Below are 18,959 nucleotides of genomic sequence, written 5' to 3'. Positions count from 1 at the left end.
GGGCTACTGCAGTGTTAGACTGTGGTACCTTGGGTCCACCAGGGAAATTGATTCTAGAGATCCTACAGTTACAAATATAGCCAGCACAGACAGAATTGAATAGGTGCAGCATCTCTGGATGCTAGCTTACTGCGACCCGTCCACTGCTCTACATTTCGTAGAGGAGTGTAAGTGACTGGTGAACATTTCAGGTTCTGTGGCAACAGAAACTTCTTAAAGAGGTTGTCCATGAAAAAACTTGTTATAGCCTATCTTTAGTTTAGACTATTAATAGTGGATTGGCAGGGTGCCAACATTCGGCAGCTCTACTGATCAGCTGTTCGCCACCAACACTGAAGGGTACTGCAGCCTCAGCTCTTATTCACTTCAATAGGAGCCAAGGCTGTAGTAACGCTCTACACAGAGTATGGAGCTATCTGCTTCTTCTTTACAAATACCTTTTCAAGCACTTAGGGGGAGATTTATCAAAGGGTGTAAAATTTAGACTGGTGCAAACTGCCCACAGCAACCAATCACAGCTCAGCTTTCCTTTCAGCACTGCCTAAAGCTGAGCTGTGATTGGTTGCTGTGGGTAGTTTGCACCAGTCTAAATTTTACACCCTTTGATAAATCTCCCCCTTAATGTAGCTAGGTGCCAAATTTTGGGTCAAATGGTTGAGGCGCTCAAGTAGGATGGACAAACAACAGACAGACATTGATTTTTATAATATAGACTGAGAAAGCTGCTAAAACATCTGCACTATATTCAACCTTTAGGCTATGTCCGCAGAAGGTACAAACAAGGTACAAAAAAAACATTGTTTGGCACTCAAAAACAACGGCCATTGCACTGACTATGGCATTGAAATCAAGTCAGAATAGCTGGAAATAATTGACATGCCAATTATTTCCAAGTCCGTATCGAACTGATGTCAATGCAACACATTTTTATTGAAAGCAATGGCCATTCTTGTGATAAAAAAATATGTTGTGTGAACATAGCTTTGCTTTGTATTTTGTAACAATGCAGCAGAAAACTACAGGAAGCCATGACAAAGTTGTGTGTTGGGGACCCAAGTTGACCTTTTTCACCAGGGCTTATGCCCCTGTCCCTGGTTTTAAGTAGCTTAGCTACTACAGTAAGTAGTTTTTGCACTATTGTTTATCAATTAAAACCTATACATTCTCTGGTAATAACTTCAGATACATTGTTAGACATCTGGAAAAACCTGTGTAGGATGCACAGAGCATTGGCCTCAGACAGTAATCTGTAAGTCATTAAAATAGTACTTACAGATCGATCAGCTTGGCCTGAAACTCCTTTCTGTCCCTGGAAGTGAAAGAATGGTGAGGTATACAATTAGCTTAACAGTAAAAAATAAATAAATAAATAAATAAACAGTGCTCCTTTATGATTATTGGTTCATATGTTTAGGCTTGCTTTAAAATGGCTTGCTTTAAAACATGGGACATCTACCATCTATTGTATTGTTTTGTTTAGCAATGAAACAATCATTTGTATGGCTAGGCTCTGAGATAAACAATTTAATGAATATCTCAATTATCAGACATGTTCATAATTATAAGTGATAAATGGCACAGATATAACTACCGTAGTATAATGCTTTTATAGAGGACTTGACCAGTATTATAATAATCTTACCCTTCTGCCACGTTCTCCTGATGAACCTGGATCTCCTATTTCACCTTGTTCTGCAAAGATCTATGCAAAAGCAATTACATATCTTAAAGTTAGGATTACGTGAAACAGTAATAGCTTTTTACGATACAAAGAAACCTTTCCAAAAGACCACCTCTTTAAGAAGATCACCCAATTTTCCAGGCCTGATTGATAAAATTGTTTAACATTAGAGATGAGCGAATATGATTCGATCGAGTAGTTATTCGACCGAATATTGCGGTATTCGAAAGATTCAAATTCAATCGAGTAGTGAAGCGAATACGCGTGAAACATTTGAAAGCCCTCCCATCGCAGTTGGCACTGTTTTTAATATAATGACCATGCAGGGAGGCCGTGAGGGACCCTGGGAGTATGCACGCAGCGCGAAAACGGCGTCTACCCTCAATGGATGGCTGAACCATGTGACCTCGAATCTTAAATACTTGGCTTCCACCTCTCGACCGCAGATGCGCTTTCAACCTAGCCAGGGAAAGATCTTGCAGCAGGGAGAGATAGATTTTAGTAGCATTTTGGTTAGGGAGGCTTACTACAGAACCCAAAAGTCATTTTCAGGGCTAAGATCAAGCGAAAAAGTCATCTCTGAATCAAAAGCACTTCTCAGTGCTAAGAAATAGATAATATAACAGCATCAGCATCAGCAGCTGTATTCATTCCGGTACCCTGTGTGTACAAGTGACTTATAGTGTCCCTGTTTAATACCACTAAGGGCACGTTATACATATTGTTCCAGTAGCCCACTAAGGGCACGTTATACATACTGTTCCAGTAGCCCAGTAAGGGCACGTTATACATACTGTTCCAGTAGCCCACTAAGGGCACGTTATACATACTGTTCCAGTAGCCCAGTAAGGGCACGTTATACATACTGTTCCAGTAGCCCACTAAGGGCACGTTATACATACTGTTCCAGTAGCCCACTAAGGGCACTTGATATATACTGTTTCAGTAGCCCAGTAAAAGGCCCGTGATACACATCGTTCCAGTAGCCCAGAAAAAGGCACGTCATACATACTGTTCCAGTAACGTTCATACAGCATTATGCGAGATACGTGCAAATAACATGGCGCTCTGCGGACGCACATTGGAATCATGTATGTAACACTGCGCAAGAAATACGAACGAAATGTGTGACCATTGCCATAAATGTTCGTAAAACGTTTGCAAATATTTTTCCTTTGCAACTGTAGAAAGTGCCATTATACTGCAATTTGGGGGTGTTAGGAGCACCCAGGCATGCTCCCCCTAATGTCCCAGTGTCATTCTGGAGGTGTTTGCATCGTTTATGGAGGTTTTATGAGGGACTTGGTGACCTCCAAGTGGTCAAATTTTGATTTCCAAGTGCCGCAAATTTTTTTTCCATAGACTATAATGGGAACGAATACTCGGTCGAATAGTCGAATATCGGTGCCTATTCGATTCAAATTCTCAAAAGTCGAATATTTCACTACTCGCTCATCTCTATTTAACGTGTCTCTGTTTCATATCAAAGTTTTTATTAATGGCTTGTACAAGCCCTATTTACTTAAAGGGGTTATCCAGCGCTACAAAAACATAGCCACTTTTCTCCCTACTGTTGTCTCCAGTTCAGGTGTGGTTTGCAATTAAGCACCATTTACTTCAATGGAACTGAGTTTCAAAACCCCACCCAAACTGGAGACAACAGTAGGGGGAAAGTGGCCATGTTTTTGTAGCGCTGGATAACCCCTTTTAATGTGACCGAGCTTCAATATTAGAAACAGCCCCTTATAAAGAGTGGCACCATTGCTGGAAAAATCTAAAATATTTTTAAGGGAGCACTTTGCAGGCACCCCATATAACTATCATCCATGATATACTGTATATACCATAGTAAAGGGGATTTCTTACATTCAATTGCAATAATTTGAGATACTGCTACACTGAATCCAGTTATGGGTTGTTATTATTATTATGAAACATTAACTGCTTCATACTTACAGTATTTCCTGGTTGACCTTTTAATCCTGGTTCTCCTTCTACACCAGGGTCTCCATGCTCCCCCTGGGAAGTTAAGAACAAAATAACATATATTTCCTTTTTTCTTTTGAGAACAATATTTAAATAGGTAAAATTAAACAAATTTTGCATAAGTCAGTAATACAAGAAAAAATAAGAGGTTTTGTACTATATCTTATCTTATAACTCCACTCATGAGCCATCTCTCCTCCCCCTTCTACAATGATTATTCTCTCTCACTTCACTGCTAAAATCACTACTAAGGGATGGGAGTAATTATGAACTGATAGATCAGCTAACTTGCTGTCCATAGAATCTATGGAGAGAAGAGTGGGAGGATGGAGTTACAGTGTGAGATGAGCTCAGGGAAAACTGACAATTAGAGACGGAGTCTACAAGGGGGAAGACTAGTGAAAAATTCAATATACATGTTACATAATGGCTAGAAATAGTGCTATTACTTGTGTACACACACAACTTGTTGCGGACTCCTCTTGAAGTTTTGCCTGTCCTATTCATTGAATAGGATTCCTTGTGTGCCCTCTGCTCTATGCCTTCCATTGAATGAATTGACATGTCAATTCTTTTTGCTGAGAGCGGAGGGCGCATGAGGCATCCTAGTCAATGAATAGGACAGACAGAACTTCCAGCAGAGTCCATGATGCATGCTCTGCTTGAATTTCCGCTAGAATTACCCAGTGTGAACAGACCCTAAAGGGAATCAATCAACATTTCCACTCTAACTGAACTAAGAGTCATCAGGGTAATCCTTGACAGCTTTTCATTTTCTCACCAGACGTGACACATGGTGGGTAGAAGCCTTGGGGGACCACCATGATAACTTGTGGTTCAGGCATCACAAAAGTAATGACAGGGAAAACTCTTATTTCGCACTATTTATTTGCAACATTCCAAAAATACATAAAGGTATCTATAGTAGACCTGCCACAGTGCACCAAACAGCTTCATTAGCATATGGATTAAATTACGCAGTACACAAAAACTGAAACTTACCTTATATCAGCAGCTTAAATACTTCTAACCTGCTGATAATTTCCTTTTAAATGTTCTTACCCCCATTGATACAGACACCATCTGTATAAAGTATATACATGAAGAAAAAATCTAAGGCCATATCAACAGCTACGGACAGCACTTTGGATGTTCATCCATATTAGAAAAGGCCTTTTTTGGGGCACAGATCACAGCCCTTTAATGGATCACTAGCAACTATGGATGTGTAAAAGAGTCCAATGGCATCATTGGGTACTATACTGTCTGCAATTATGGATCCGTAATTAGGGGCAGTATAATACTGATGTGTGAAAGGGGCCTAAGTGATAAAAAAATTACATGTTTGATATAGTCAAATTATGACAAATTTTTATGTATAACAGTTATCTACAGCTATTAGAAAGACAATACATGCATACAAAAGTGCATCACACCAAGTACCTTATAACCAATGTCTCCTTGCCGTCCTTGCTGCCCCTATTGACAAAAAATAAAACTATTTTACTTACATGTTTTTCAAGTTGGTTAGTTGTAATGTCCATGATCTGTTTTCATAGCTAAACCACTTATTTAATAGAGGGAGATGTATCAAAGGGTGTAAAATATACATTTGTGTAAACTGCCCACAGCAACCAATCATAGCTCAGCTTTCCGCTCTGGTAAAATTAAAGAGGAGCTGTGATTGGTTGCTGGGGGCAGTTTACACAAATGTATATTTTAACCCCTTTGATAAATTTGGGCCTATAGCCACACCAGAAAACTATCCAGGCTACTGTGATGGATCCAACTCCCAATAAATCCAAGCAATTACCAACAGTCCCCATGGGATTTAAATGGAATCTATCATGGTCCTAAGAAAAGACAAGGGACAATAAAATTGTAGTTATAGGGGTTTTCCAGCACCTAAGAACATTGCCGTTGTATAAAACATTATAAACATATGGTGGGCTATCACTTCGTACTGGGGTAACCCTTTAATATACATCAAATCTGCTCTGTACTCAACTCTATTATAATGTAGGGGAAAGAAACAATGACAACGCTGTATATATACATAAGAGAACTATAAGGCTCAACATGTCTTTGTTATATGCATATGTGAATTACAAGGCCCAGCATGTCTCTTTTATTAACATAGTACAACTACCAGGCCCAGCATGTCTCTGTCATGTACATTGTAGAACTACAAGGTCCATCAGGTTTCTGTTATACATGTACATATAGCGAAGCAGTATACAAGAGACAACTAGAAGGAAATGGTTTAATTGGTCTACACCATGGGCAGTAAATCTGAAGATGTGGTTCTTAAAATGTATGCAAATTGACTATATGTATTTCCCAGGGGATTATCATATTCTTGGGGTTGTAAAGGGGGAACATTACTTGATATTTTACAAAAATCAAAATACTCATGGTGGGCAAATATTTTCATGCGGACTGTTCTTGGAGAGACACAGGCACATGCCCAGTAGCTGACTGTGGCTAGTGTTTCGGTCCTTAACATCAGACACGGGGTTGATGAAAACCAGTCCTATTTAGGCTTGGTTCAATTTAATAAAAGTCAGACTCTTCATACCAGGGTAAGACAAACTCATCCTCCTGGGTTCCCCAATGGCCCCTACCGCATGAAACACCCTCTCAGATGCAATACTGCTGGCTGGGATGGACAGCGGGGTCAGAGCGAACTCTTCCAGCTGTGGCCAGATGTTGACCTTCTCTGCACCAGGTTAAACATGTCATACATTTAGGGGCAAGGGTGACTCCAAGTATGACTCCAGCTGTCATTTCAGTTGTTGCTGGAGGGAGACCTGAGTGTGGGGCTGACTCATTTTCTTCTGTTATCTTTTGGCTCCTCTGACCCTGGATTTTGTACCTTGTCTATCCTTGTTATCTAGCTCCCCTAACCTTGGCTATCATGACCTGACTTTTCCGTGGATTCTGATTTGGTATTACTGTTGGCTGTTTAGTGTGTCCTCGGCTAGAGATGACACCCATTGGTGTTTGGAACCCCTGCCCAAATAAATCCTCCTCCTCCACCACCATTTTGCCCCTCTCTTGGCTCAGGTTCGTATGGTAGACTGTAGCACTGCTTCCCTCAAAGACGATGTTCCTCAATGCAGTCTCCATGACATGAAGCAGGGGGATAATGTAATTTAAAGTTTAATCGTTGCGGCTGACCAACAGAGTATCTTCCTCAAATGATACCAGAAATCAGCAGACATTATGCATCATCTGCCAATAGGTGACCTGGAAATTGATTTTCTTGTCATGCATTCTGTCAAATTCACACAGAACTACAAAGACCGCCGATCCGACAAATACAGGGATGATTCCACCTCATTGGCACGTCGCAGATGAGCCAATGTTGTTGCAGCTCTCTTGCTGATGGTCCTTCAATGCTGACTTCTCGTGGCTGCGACATGACAGAAGACAGGGCCAAGGAAACCTCCTGCCCTTACCACGGAATGGTGGTGGCAGTGCTTCGTAAGGAGTCCTCTGATGATTGCTGGCTTTTGGATTGACTACTGACTGCCGTGGAATTTGAACTTTGAATGATCCATTGCACAATAGCAGCCTGGCTAGTATTCACCTTAGTACTGGGTGTTACTGGGAGATGCAACCTCATTCAAGGCTGTTAGCATGGCCACTACCACGACTCCCTGTTCCACCACTTCCACCCCCTTGAATGCTACCTCTGCTGATGCTACTGGCCATACCCTGAAAGGGGCCAGACTTCTTTGGATAGTTCCATATCCTTGTAGAGGAAAATTTACCCAGAAAAACTGGTTTATTTTAAAAGAACTTAAAGTGACACTTACAATATATTGGTGCCACTTTAAAGGGATCCAAAGGGTGCCACACAGGGGGAGAAAGGGTCCTTGAATAGGGATTGGAACATATTAAGTGGTTTATTAGAAAGAATTTAGATTTTATGCTGCTGATCTGCCAATGTCCATTGCTGTCCAGGGAGAAAATTGATTTTACATCGCTGATCCACCAATGTCCACTGCTGTCCATGGCGGAAATTTTATGATTGACTGGCTGATTGACATTTTTTAAAATTTTTCATTTTCCCATTTTTGCTGTGTCAGAGCAACAGCTGTTGTACAAAACGTTACTCAGTAATAGTTGCACTACTGCTACAATGGTTTGATTTTTTTAAAATATTTGTTAGTATTAAATTCGCAAATATACGCAAATTCTTGTAAATACGAATTTTGCACTGATTCACTCATCTCTACTGGAAACCATAGACAGATGCTATGCTAAAATCCCCCATTGGTGACTCATTTTGTATTTATGTATACAAGGTCAAAAAACTCACCTTCTGTCCTTTTTTGCCTGGGGCTCCATAGCCATCTAGACCATTTTCACCCTATTGCAATATGATCATATAAATAAAGGTTAGGGCAGTATTGCATTATTGGTTATACTATGTATTATAATTTTTAAACTGAAATAGCAAACAGTATACTTCAATTCCTCTCAGTCCTTCTTGCCCAAGGTCTCCTTTTTCTCCAGGATCCCCCGGCTCACCCTGCCAAGGAATAGAGCAAAGTGTTCATTTATTTTTTAGACACACTGGCCCAGATTTTCTATAGGAGTCTAATAGTAAGTAGGGTTTCTTTCAGTCCGCTGTTAAGTGGTAGTGTATTTACTGTTGTGGAGCATAGACATTTGGTGATTTTTGCTAACATAGACATGTTGGAATTGAGAACCACAAATGGGGCACAAGAATAGTAAATACAGCAGAAAACCCAAACATACAGGAAAAAAATGTGGCACAAAACCAGCTAGGAAGAAGTCAAGTTTGGCAAAGAAACTTTAGCACACAATAGCCAAAAGGATGGAGAAAGAAAGGGTCCTTCTGCACAGATCGTTATTCACACACACTTTATTGGTCCTTACAAATAATGCGTTTCAAAGTAATCAGATTAATAGGACAGCATACACACTCAAAGAATTCCCCCTCCTTTCCGATATTTATCCTGGACCCTCAAGTAGTGTGCTGTGTCATACTTCTGCTGCGGCTGGTTACTATGAATTTCTGCTATTAATGGTTGTTGTGGCTATACATAACCTACCCAGGTGAGCAGTCTCCTTTGAGGCACTCTGCCCTTTTCTTTTTGTTGCAGTATTTAACAGACAATGGCAGGAATTACTCAAAACCTACATACTTGTACGATTTGATATGATTCCACGGGCCGAGCAGGGCCCGATCAACGATGTAAACGAGCGCCGATCTGCTAGATCGCCGCTCTTTTACTGGGCCTATTCCACGGCCCGATGATCGTTGAGTGAGGGCTGCAGGGACATTGTTACCGATGTCCTTGCAGCCCTTGCAGCATACATTACCTGTCAGGTCTTCTCCTCTGCTCTGTCTTTCCCCCCGGGTCCCGCTCGCTCTAGCTTCAGAATGGCCTGTCAGCTGGCGGTCCCGGCCTGTGATTGGCTGAGCGTTCCGTCAGCTGAAAGGCCATTCTGAAGCTAGAGCGTGCGGGACCCGGGGAGGTAGACAGAGCGGAGGAGAAGCCCTGCAGGTAATGTATTGTGCTTCTCAAATCGTCGGTCGCCCGCCGCGCACCGCTATTCCACTGTAGCGATGCACGGTGGGGGAATGATGATTTTAGGTCTGGCCCTAAATGAACGATCAGCCGATGACACGATCATCGGCTGATCGTTCTCTCTATTCCACCGAGCGATAATCGGCCGAATGGGGCCGATTCGGCCGATTATCATTCCTGTGGAATAGGGCCCTAAGGCTATTAATAGTGACAAAGAGGTGGAGCCTTTCTTTCCCTGGATCCTAGCACTGCTACGCCTCTCTGTGCTGTATGCCTGCCCCATTGCATAATCAGAGCCAAAAATTGTGCATACAGCAGAGGAAGCTGTAGCAATGGTAGGGCCCAAGGAATAGATCCTAACTTGTTGACACTAAACAAAAATATGCCTTTTTTAATGAAAACAAACACAGGCAACAAAGGTACATTGTGAATGTTTTTATTGATATCTATCCAGCAGTGCCACCAACGCGGTAAACAGCTTTGTAGAGTCTCTGAAAGGTGGCATGTTTTATGGAGTGTGCGTAAAATATACTATCTGCTACACACCACTGACTTCATTGACCCCGTGACCTGCAGATGATAGCTGGACTAAGTCGTGGAATGCAAGGAAGTCAGGACTGCAAAAACTCTGCAGGTATTGTTATATGTTGTTATGTGCTTCACACATGACTACCCTACAAGTGATCACTGCCCCGATATATAAAGCACAAGGTGTAATGATAGTATAAGCATGAATAAGATCACCATGAGTATAGTCACAATGCATTGACTCTTGTATATGTCAGGTGCTTTTATTCTTAGAGAAGCAATAAAGATTGAAGAATTCTTTACACATTCGTGAAATTGGGAACTCTGACATTTTTTCTGTCTTGTCCTCACCAAGGATAGAAGCTGGTGCTTGATGGGGCAATTTGGGCACTAGGGGTGGTGCCATTTCAGGTTTCACCTCAGGCAGCAGAGAACCTAGAATGGGCTCTGAGAGAGAGCATGAGAAATCCTGGGCTGTGTACCTGCATGCTAAGCCTGTCTGTTAGCTGAGAATGATCCAAACTGTTCCTTGATGGGCAAATCAAGTCTCCCTTATCGCTGACCACCCATTAAGCTCAGGTGGCTATCCTTTGAGTAAACCACAGTGCTGTGGTGTAAACTTCCACTGACCCTCCTTTTAGCGTCTTTGCACAGACTACACTCCAGACAACCGATGAAAAAATGAAACAGCCTCCTCCTGCGCCTGATTTATTATGATTTCAAAACCTACACCTGGAGCAGGCGTACATTTTTGTGCTCGTCTCAGGCTGTCCAGATTTGCTAAGCACTTAGTAAATCCGGTGCAGCACATGGGGGAAGCCAGGTTTATAAATTTACCCCATAGTTTCCCTAAAATATAATATTCAACAAACCTTTTTCCCTTTTTGTCCAGGATTGCCTAGGTCTCCTTCAATGCCTGGAGTACCAAAGGGACCCTGTGTGAAAGAAGATATGTGCAAATAAATCTAAGGATATATTCCCTGAAACTGAAATATGGTATATTTTATCTGACTATACCAGGGGGCCATCAGGACCATTTCTTCCTTTTTCTCCTTTGATTCCTGGAATTCCTTCATCTCCCTGTAGGAAAAACAGACTGATTTTAGTACATTAATCTATACAAAATACAGATTTATCAAACTGGTGTAAAGTAGAACTGGCTCAGTTGCCCCTAGCAACCAATCAGATTCCACCATTCATTCCTCCCAGGTTCATTGGAAAATTAAAGGTGGAATCTGATTGGTTGCCAGGGGCATCTAAGCCAATTCTACTTTACACCATGTTTGATCTCCCCCATAGTTTTTTCCCCCTATGAGGCACATCAACATTTAGAATCCATGTGGGAAACATAAGTAAATCCTCTATCAGTAACTCATTTAAACCTTCAAATATGTGAAAGGACTAAATAAGGTGCAGAAGGGAAGTGTATTTACAAAAAACTAAACTCAGGAAAAAGAGGAGACAGTGACAGGTTAGTTGGGGGAAGATCAGAAGCAGCATGAGAAAAATACTTTACTGAAAGGGTAGTAGATGCTTGGAACAAACTTCCAGCAGATGTAGTTGGTAAATCTACAGTAATAGAATGTAAACCTGCCTGGGATACACTTATATCAATAAGAAAGAAAATAATATAAGGTTTACTAGATGGACTAAGTGGTCTTTTTCTGCCGACACAGAAACATAATTACCAACAATAACTTGAAGTAAACATTTTAACAGGCTCTTGCAACATTTTGGAGAAATGTGGACTAAAACCTGTTTGTTTATGCACAGCTCCATTAAATGGTATCTTTTATTAAAAATAACTTTTGACATGTCATACGGCATGTCAAAAGTTATTGATCGCAGTGGGTCCCAGTGAGACCTGCTGTGATCAGGAGACAGATGGGGAAAGAGCACAGCAGCAGTGCTATCCACTCCCCAAGCCACTTGATAATTCCAATAATGTAGCCTCATAGACTTACATTGTTGGAATTAGCCAAACAGGAGATTGGATCGCGCTGCTGCCACGCAGGGGGTTGAGTTTCGAACTTTGTTGCTGAAACACCCATATATTTTTCTTCTTTGGCCACTCAGATGTTAATTGGCTGGTTTATGTTGACATGCTTTATTTTTATATATTTTTCCCTCTTGTAATTACACAAACAGTCCAAATAGATAAGATTAATTATTTCTTGCAAACGCACAGAAGAAATGGAAATGCATGGTGGCCAGAATCCTTAAATCCTTATTTTTTGGCAGACATAAGGCATTTCCTGAACAGCAATTAAAACTGAAGGGTATTGGGCCTGGCTGACATTCAGCAGGCCTACATTTAGACTGATCTAAACCCTATCAATTTGATAAGCCAGCTTACATATTTACCGTTACAGAAAAAGTCTAGGTTATCAAACCCTGGGGTTTATCTTTATAGAAATAGCCTTGTTACTCTTTATTTTCATTTATTTCATGTTTTCACTATTATTCACATATTTTTACTATTCCATGTTCCCTGGGAATGTTCCCTAAAATTATGCCAAAAGAATGAACATATCTATAGCTAATAACCGGTCTGGCATAAAGAAGACAAGAGTCCATCAGGTTCAACCTGGGGAAACCCTACTGTATTAATCCAGGGGGAAGGCAAAAACCCCCCATGAGGCAGACGACAATCTCCCCACCACAGAGAGAACCCCTCCCGACTCTAATGGCAATCAGAATAATCCCTGCATTTATACATACCATTTTGAAAATCATAGTTGACAAAACTTCAGTGCAGAAAATCCTCTGTGGCATACAGTATCTTTTTTTTTTTATTCAAGAGATGACTTACGTAACTTAAAGCGTAACTGTCATTTCAGGGTCATTTTTCTGAAAACATTAAATATCTACAGTACAAGCGATTTTAAGAAACTCTGTAATAGGTTTTATGTACTAAAAGAGTTTCCTTCTGGACTGAAAAAGCAATCTCCCAGCCTCCCCCCTCACATCAGATGAAGCAGGATTTCTGTGTCCATTATGTGGCTATGGAGAGGGGAGGGGCTGTTAGGAGTGACTGAGCATGGAGGATTTCTGCAAAGCACAACACCCTGCAATCTTCTCTCAGTAAGGTCATAGATAAGCACTGACCTTTCTGACCCCAGAATCCTGCGTTTTAGGTGCCCAGAGAGTCTAGAAACAGCTGACCTTCATGTCACCTCTTCCTGCTCCCTCATCTCCCTCAGCCCCTCCCCCCTTCATAGGCTTACAATGGAGAGAGCAGAACCCGTCTTCACTGGCTTCTCTGTAATGAAGACGTGTTTGCCTGATAATGCACAGATAAGAAGTCAGGGGGGGAGGCTGGGAGATTGCTTCTTGAGTACAGAAGGAGGCTTTTTTGGCTGATGAAACCTATTACAGAGTTTCTTAAAATCGTTTATACTACTGATTTCTGCAATAAAAAAAAAAAACATGATAGTTACGCTTTAACCCTTTAAGGACATGGCCCATTTTCATTTTTACGTTTTCGGTTTTTCCTCCTTGTGTTTAAAAGGTCATAGCACTTGCATTTTTCCACCTAGAAACCCACATGACCCCTTATTTTTTGCGTCACTAATTGTACTTTGCAATTACAGGCTGAATTTTTGCATAAAGTACACTGCGAAACCAGAAAAAAATTCAAAGTGTGGTGAAATTGAAAAAAAAAAAGCATTTCTTTTATTTGGGGGAAATGTGTTTTTACGCCATTCGCCCTGGGGTAAAACTGACTTGTTATGCATGTTCCTCAAGTTGTTACGATTAAAACGATATATAACATGTATAACTTTTATTGTATCTGATGGCCTGTAAAAAATTCAAACCGTTGTTAACCAATATACGTTCCTTAAAATCGCTCCATTCCCAGGCTTATAGCGCTTTTATCCTTTGGTCTATGGGGCTGTGCGAGGTGTAATTTTTTGCGCCATGATGTGATCTTTCTATCGGTACCTTGATTGCCCATATACGTCTTTTTGATCGCTTTTTATTACATTTTTTCTGGATTTGATGCAACCAAAAATGCGCAATTTTGCACTTTGGGATTTTTTTGCGCTGACGCCGTTTACCGTACGAGATCAGGAATGTGATTAATTAATAGTTCGGGCGATTACGCACGCGGCGATACCAAACATGTTTATTTATTTGTTTACTTTTATTTAAAACCTGGGAAAAGGGGGGTGATTCAGACTTTTATTAGGGGAGGGGGCTTTTTACTATTAACAACACTTTATTTATTTTTTTTACACATATACTAGAAGCCCCCCTAGGGGACTTCTAGTATATACACTGTGATCTCTCATTGAGATCTCTGCAGCATAGATATGCTGCAGAGATCCATGAGATCGGCACTCGTTTGCTTTCGGCTGCTGCAGCCGAAAACGAACGAGTGCCGAGCCGAGGACGGCGCCATCTTGGACGCGTCCCCGGCTGGCATCAGTAACGGAGATCGCTCCTCCGGGACAAGGTCCCGGAGGAGCGATCTCCCCCACTAGACACCAGGGAAACGTTGCCTCCGGTAATCGGAGGCAGCTGTCAACTTTGACAGCTGCCTCCGATTAGCTAATTAGCGGGCACGGCGATCAGACCGTGCCCGCTAATAGCAGCGGTCCCGGGCTACTCGCGGCACCCGGGATCGCGGCACTTCAAAGCGGGGCCGCCGCGCGGCCCCGCTTTGAAGTGCAAGTGCGGACATATGACGTACCGGTACGTCATATGTCCTTAAGAGGTTAAGGCCCTATTCACACCTCTGCAATTCGGATCCACAATTATGGACAGAAAATAGGATCAATGTATTTCAATAGCCCCATTCACACATCTGTAGTTGTGTACACAGCTGTGATCCATACCGCAAAAAAAAAGGACAAGCCCTAGTGCGGACTGAAATTCCTCCACAGACACACTAATAGAATCCTACAGGAAATAGCGGACTCAAATTTGCACTATGAAAAATATATTGACGTGTGCATAGACCTTTATACTTTATTCTTCAACATTAAGAGGGACATTTTTCAAGAGTAGTGTACTCGTGCACCGGTCTTAGATAAAGCCCCACACCCTTTTTTCCTGTCCGGATTTACTAAGAGGCATACGCCCCTTAGTAAATCCATCTGGGCTTGCGCCTGGCGGAGGCATTGCACTACAAATCTGCACCTGCTCTGGAACAGATAAAAATTTGTGTCATGATTTGCGCCTGCGAGCAGGTGTAAATCATTATAAATTAGACACAGGAGGAGACCACGCCTCCTCCACACCTTGCCACGCAACCCTACTTCCCGCCCATCAGGTGAGCAGAAAATACGGCTGGAATATGCTATAAAAAAGGGGTGATCCTGCATGGGGGATTTTCACATATTTCAGTAGTTCATGTTATATTTTTGTATTTTTTCCCCAAAAGTTAAAGGGGTACACTTGAGAAAAATTTTTTTTAAATAAACTGGTGCCAGAAAGGTATACAGATTTTTAAATCTATCTATCTATCTAAAATGATGAATAGTCCGCAGCACTCCAAAGGTAAGGTTAAGTGTAACTTTTATTCCATCAACTCGAAAACATCAGAATAGTGATAACATGCAGCACAGACGCAACGTTTCGACAGCCTCTACGCTGTCATTTTCAAGCGTATCTTCAGTGAAATCAATTAGCAATTTTATACACACGTGCAAATTAAACATAACATTTCATTGGTCAACAAAAGTGCATACATTTCTCCCCATTAACTCCTTGTGGTGCAATAAGATTGCCATTCGGCAAAAAACACCAGTGTGGTGATCAAGGTGTAAGTGTCCATAGGCTTGAAAAGTCCAGGAGAGACTACCTCTCATGTAGAAAAACAAAAATAAACAAAAAAAAATTTGTCAATTTTTTTTTTCTTTTTTTATATACAGTCCATGCAATTTATAACTTGTGGCTCCATGAAAACACCCTTATCATGAGGAATGCAATAGATTTTAGAAGAGAGTGGCCATGTTTTTCTCTAGCTGAATCAATGTATGGTTTCATAATAGAACTGTCTCATTTTAAATGAAGAGGTAAAAAGGTGAAAGAGAATTTTTTTAGTTTTGGTATAGACTTCGACCACTAATTGTGCAATCTTTTGAAATCAAGGTGAAACCAAAGGAATTATTATTTCTGCCAAGCTTCAAATAGAACTGTCAAATGTTTGCAATATTTTCTTAGTAAAAGCCACATTGTTCTACGGGAAACATGTCTCTTGAACTTGTGGACCTGATACTTTGTTATACTCCAAGTATAATAACACTATTACAACCATATTTCAGTTTTAAGACAAGAAAGTACTGCTGAGGTGGAATAGTATTCTTATGGTCCCCACGGGATTTGAACTTGCTTTTGATCAGGGAAGCAGAGCATGCGGTGTATGATAGTTACCCCTGCTTGCTCTGCTTCACTATTCTGTGGCTGCAGTGCTACAGGTTCCTCCACCAATTGTACTTTCTATTTCAACGTTAATATGCATTAGAATAGACATCAGAGGAGTTTCAGCAGGAGCAATAGTGATATTTAACTGCCCCAGTACCAGGGCTTGTGCAGCCCTACAGTTCCCAATACAGCACTGGTGGCAACAGTAAAAATGCATAAAAAAAATTTACTTTAATGTAGTTATATTACAATGTTATATAACCTTATGAAAGAAATGTTTATTAGTATAATATAATATTATTATTTGTTTTTGTATTATTAATTATATTTGTAATGTTTTGAGAACCATGTTTGATCCCCAGTAAAGATGTATTTCTGCTTTTTTCAGTTATTTTTATATTTGGATTATCATACTCGATGAATTTCGATGGTGAAACTATATTTGCCAAAACACAACAAATCGACCAACAGACGTTCTTTTGAACTTTTTTGTCTGTGAATGTTGTCTATGGAAAATGCTTTAAAGGAAATCTGGTCAACAGATTGGTCAACATGTGTCCTCTTTTCTCTGGCTGTAGTTCACACTGTAAGTGAATAAAACACAACAAACCCAAACATCTTTACAACAATCAGTATATATTTCAGAAAATTCAATCCCCTGTATGACTAAAGCAGACATGTTGCCAGTAAGTTATGAGGGGGGAGGGGGAATAGTTGAAGACTTCAAACATCACAGTTGGTCTATTGGCTATGTTTGGGAAAAGGGCTAAATGAAGTAGTAATACTTTAGCTGTGGAAGTCAATGTCCTCTGCAGATTCCCTGGCAAGAAACTACAGTTTAATGAACATCTGCAGATATTCTATGTATCAAACTCGTATCACAACAATTAGTAATGAAGGGAGGGGGTTCAAAGTTTAGTGTGGGATCAAGTCTCAAAGTTGGATTTGTCCTGTTAAAATATGAATTACATTTGGATACTTAGTGATTATCTGACTCTACAGCATCCTATCTATATTTTCTTTGGACGCAATCTATGATGTACTGAACATCTGTATACATCTGCTTTCTGTGCAGCGGTACATTAACACCCGGACATGGAATTTATGATTTTTCTGTGACACCAATAGCACAGTACAGTACTTAACTAACACTATAGTGTGATAATATAAACAGGGTTTGTAATCGACCCATTATTTAGTAACTGTAGAAAAACTAAGTCACTTCATAAAATACAGAAGGATGAGGCACTCACCACGCTTGTCTTTTAAAAGCAGAAAAAAACGTTTATTTCACAGGTAACCATTCTCATGCCTCATCCTTCTGTACTTTATAAAGTGGTTAGGAATGGACTTTGCACGGATGATCGAGCAGCACCAGTTGTCATCAAGGTCTTTCGGGCAGTGTTCAAAAGGTTCGGTTCCCCTGCGGTAGTGCCGAGACACGTTCTTTTGTATTGTTGAAGAAAAACTAAGGTTTTCTATCCATATGTCCTTAATAGGGACATGGAATCATCCATATCACCTCTGTAGAATACATCCATGAGGCACCAGACGTGGTGTACATATCTTAAGTCTAAAGACAATAAAGGCAATGGAGAAACACAGTTTTTATTTTTATCTTGATACACTACAGTATGTTCCCACTTAAGACACATAGCAGGGAAAGGCAGCTGTTTCAATATTATCATGGCCGTGAATAATGAACATAATCATTAGTCACAACTGAGATTATAACGAGACAGACGCCTTTTCCTGCTATATTTCCGAAGTGGACCCTACTGCACATTGGCTACAGCTGTTACATGTCCATGTCAAGAGGGACCAGAAACTGCAGGGACCTGAGAAGTTTTGGGTTTGGGGCAGTAGGGATAAATAATGGAAACATGGTTTCTTTTTTTATTTTACACCATTATGAGCCATATTAAAAATATTTTATGACTTTAACCCCTTAGTGACCACTAATACACCAATTTATTGTGGTCACTAATGAGCCTACTTTTGACTCATACACCTTTTTAAGGCAGGGTCAGAGGTGGAGTAGTGTCAGGGGCGGTCTTGGCATTTCTGGGGCCCCAAGCGAAGTTATGTCTGGGGCCCCCCCCTCGACACGCGTTCCAAAACAATAGACCGCTGTGTGTTGTCTCCAGTAGTATATACACCTTGTGTCCTTCCCCCAATAGTACATACCCTTGTTTGCTTCCCCCACTAGTATATAGACCCCCTGTGTGCTCCCTCAGGGGTATTTAGCCCCCCTGTGTGCTCCCCCACTTGGATACAGACCTCCTGTGTGCTCCCCCACTTGGATATAGACCCCTGTGTGCTCCTCCAGTAGTATATAAACCCCCTGTGTGGTTCCCCCAGTAGTATATAGACCCCCTGTGTGCCCCACCAGTGTTAAATAGACCCCTTGTGTGCTGCCCCAGCAGTATACAGACCCCTGTGTGCTCCCCCAGTTATATATAGACCACCTGTGTGCCTCACAAGTAGTATATAGACCCCCTGTATGTTCCCCCAGTAGTATATAGACCCCCTGTGTGCCCCACCAGTAGTATATAGACCCCTGTGTGCTCCCCCAGTAGTATATAGCCCCCGTGTGCTCCCCCACTTGGATATCGACCTCCTGTGTGCTCTCCAAGTTGTATATAGACCCCATTCTGCTGGCCCAAGTTGTATATAGACCCCCTGTGTGCTGCCCCCAATAGTATGTAGACCCCTTTGTGAAGCCCCAGTAGTCTATAGCCCCCCTGTGTGCTCCCCCTGTTATATAGCCCCCCTGTGTGCTCCCCCCATTTATATAGACCCCCGATGTGCGCTCCCCCAGTTAA

The 18,959-nt window shown here is 41.3% G+C and overlaps 1 protein-coding gene across 1 annotated transcript in view; it reads right to left on the bottom strand.

Annotated features, from left to right (window-relative positions):
* LOC138783528 (collagen alpha-6(VI) chain-like) overlaps positions 1–18,959 on the bottom strand; it is a 125,823-nt gene that overhangs the window by 24,481 nt on the left and 82,383 nt on the right. Inside the window, exons 26-33 of the mRNA XM_069958329.1 lie at positions 10,780–10,842; positions 10,635–10,697; positions 8,145–8,207; positions 7,995–8,045; positions 5,111–5,146; positions 3,638–3,700; positions 1,643–1,702; positions 1,274–1,309 (exon numbers count right to left, since the gene is read on the bottom strand). Of these exons, the coding sequence (XP_069814430.1) occupies positions 1,274–1,309; positions 1,643–1,702; positions 3,638–3,700; positions 5,111–5,146; positions 7,995–8,045; positions 8,145–8,207; positions 10,635–10,697; positions 10,780–10,842 (435 nt within the window). The remainder of the gene's footprint in view (positions 1–1,273; positions 1,310–1,642; positions 1,703–3,637; positions 3,701–5,110; positions 5,147–7,994; positions 8,046–8,144; positions 8,208–10,634; positions 10,698–10,779; positions 10,843–18,959) is intronic.

The sequence above is a fragment of the Dendropsophus ebraccatus genome, chromosome 2, assembly GCF_027789765.1.
Source record: "Dendropsophus ebraccatus isolate aDenEbr1 chromosome 2, aDenEbr1.pat, whole genome shotgun sequence".
Taxonomy (NCBI): domain Eukaryota; kingdom Metazoa; phylum Chordata; class Amphibia; order Anura; family Hylidae; genus Dendropsophus; species Dendropsophus ebraccatus.
This window is presented reverse-complemented; position numbering and strand designations above follow the sequence as displayed.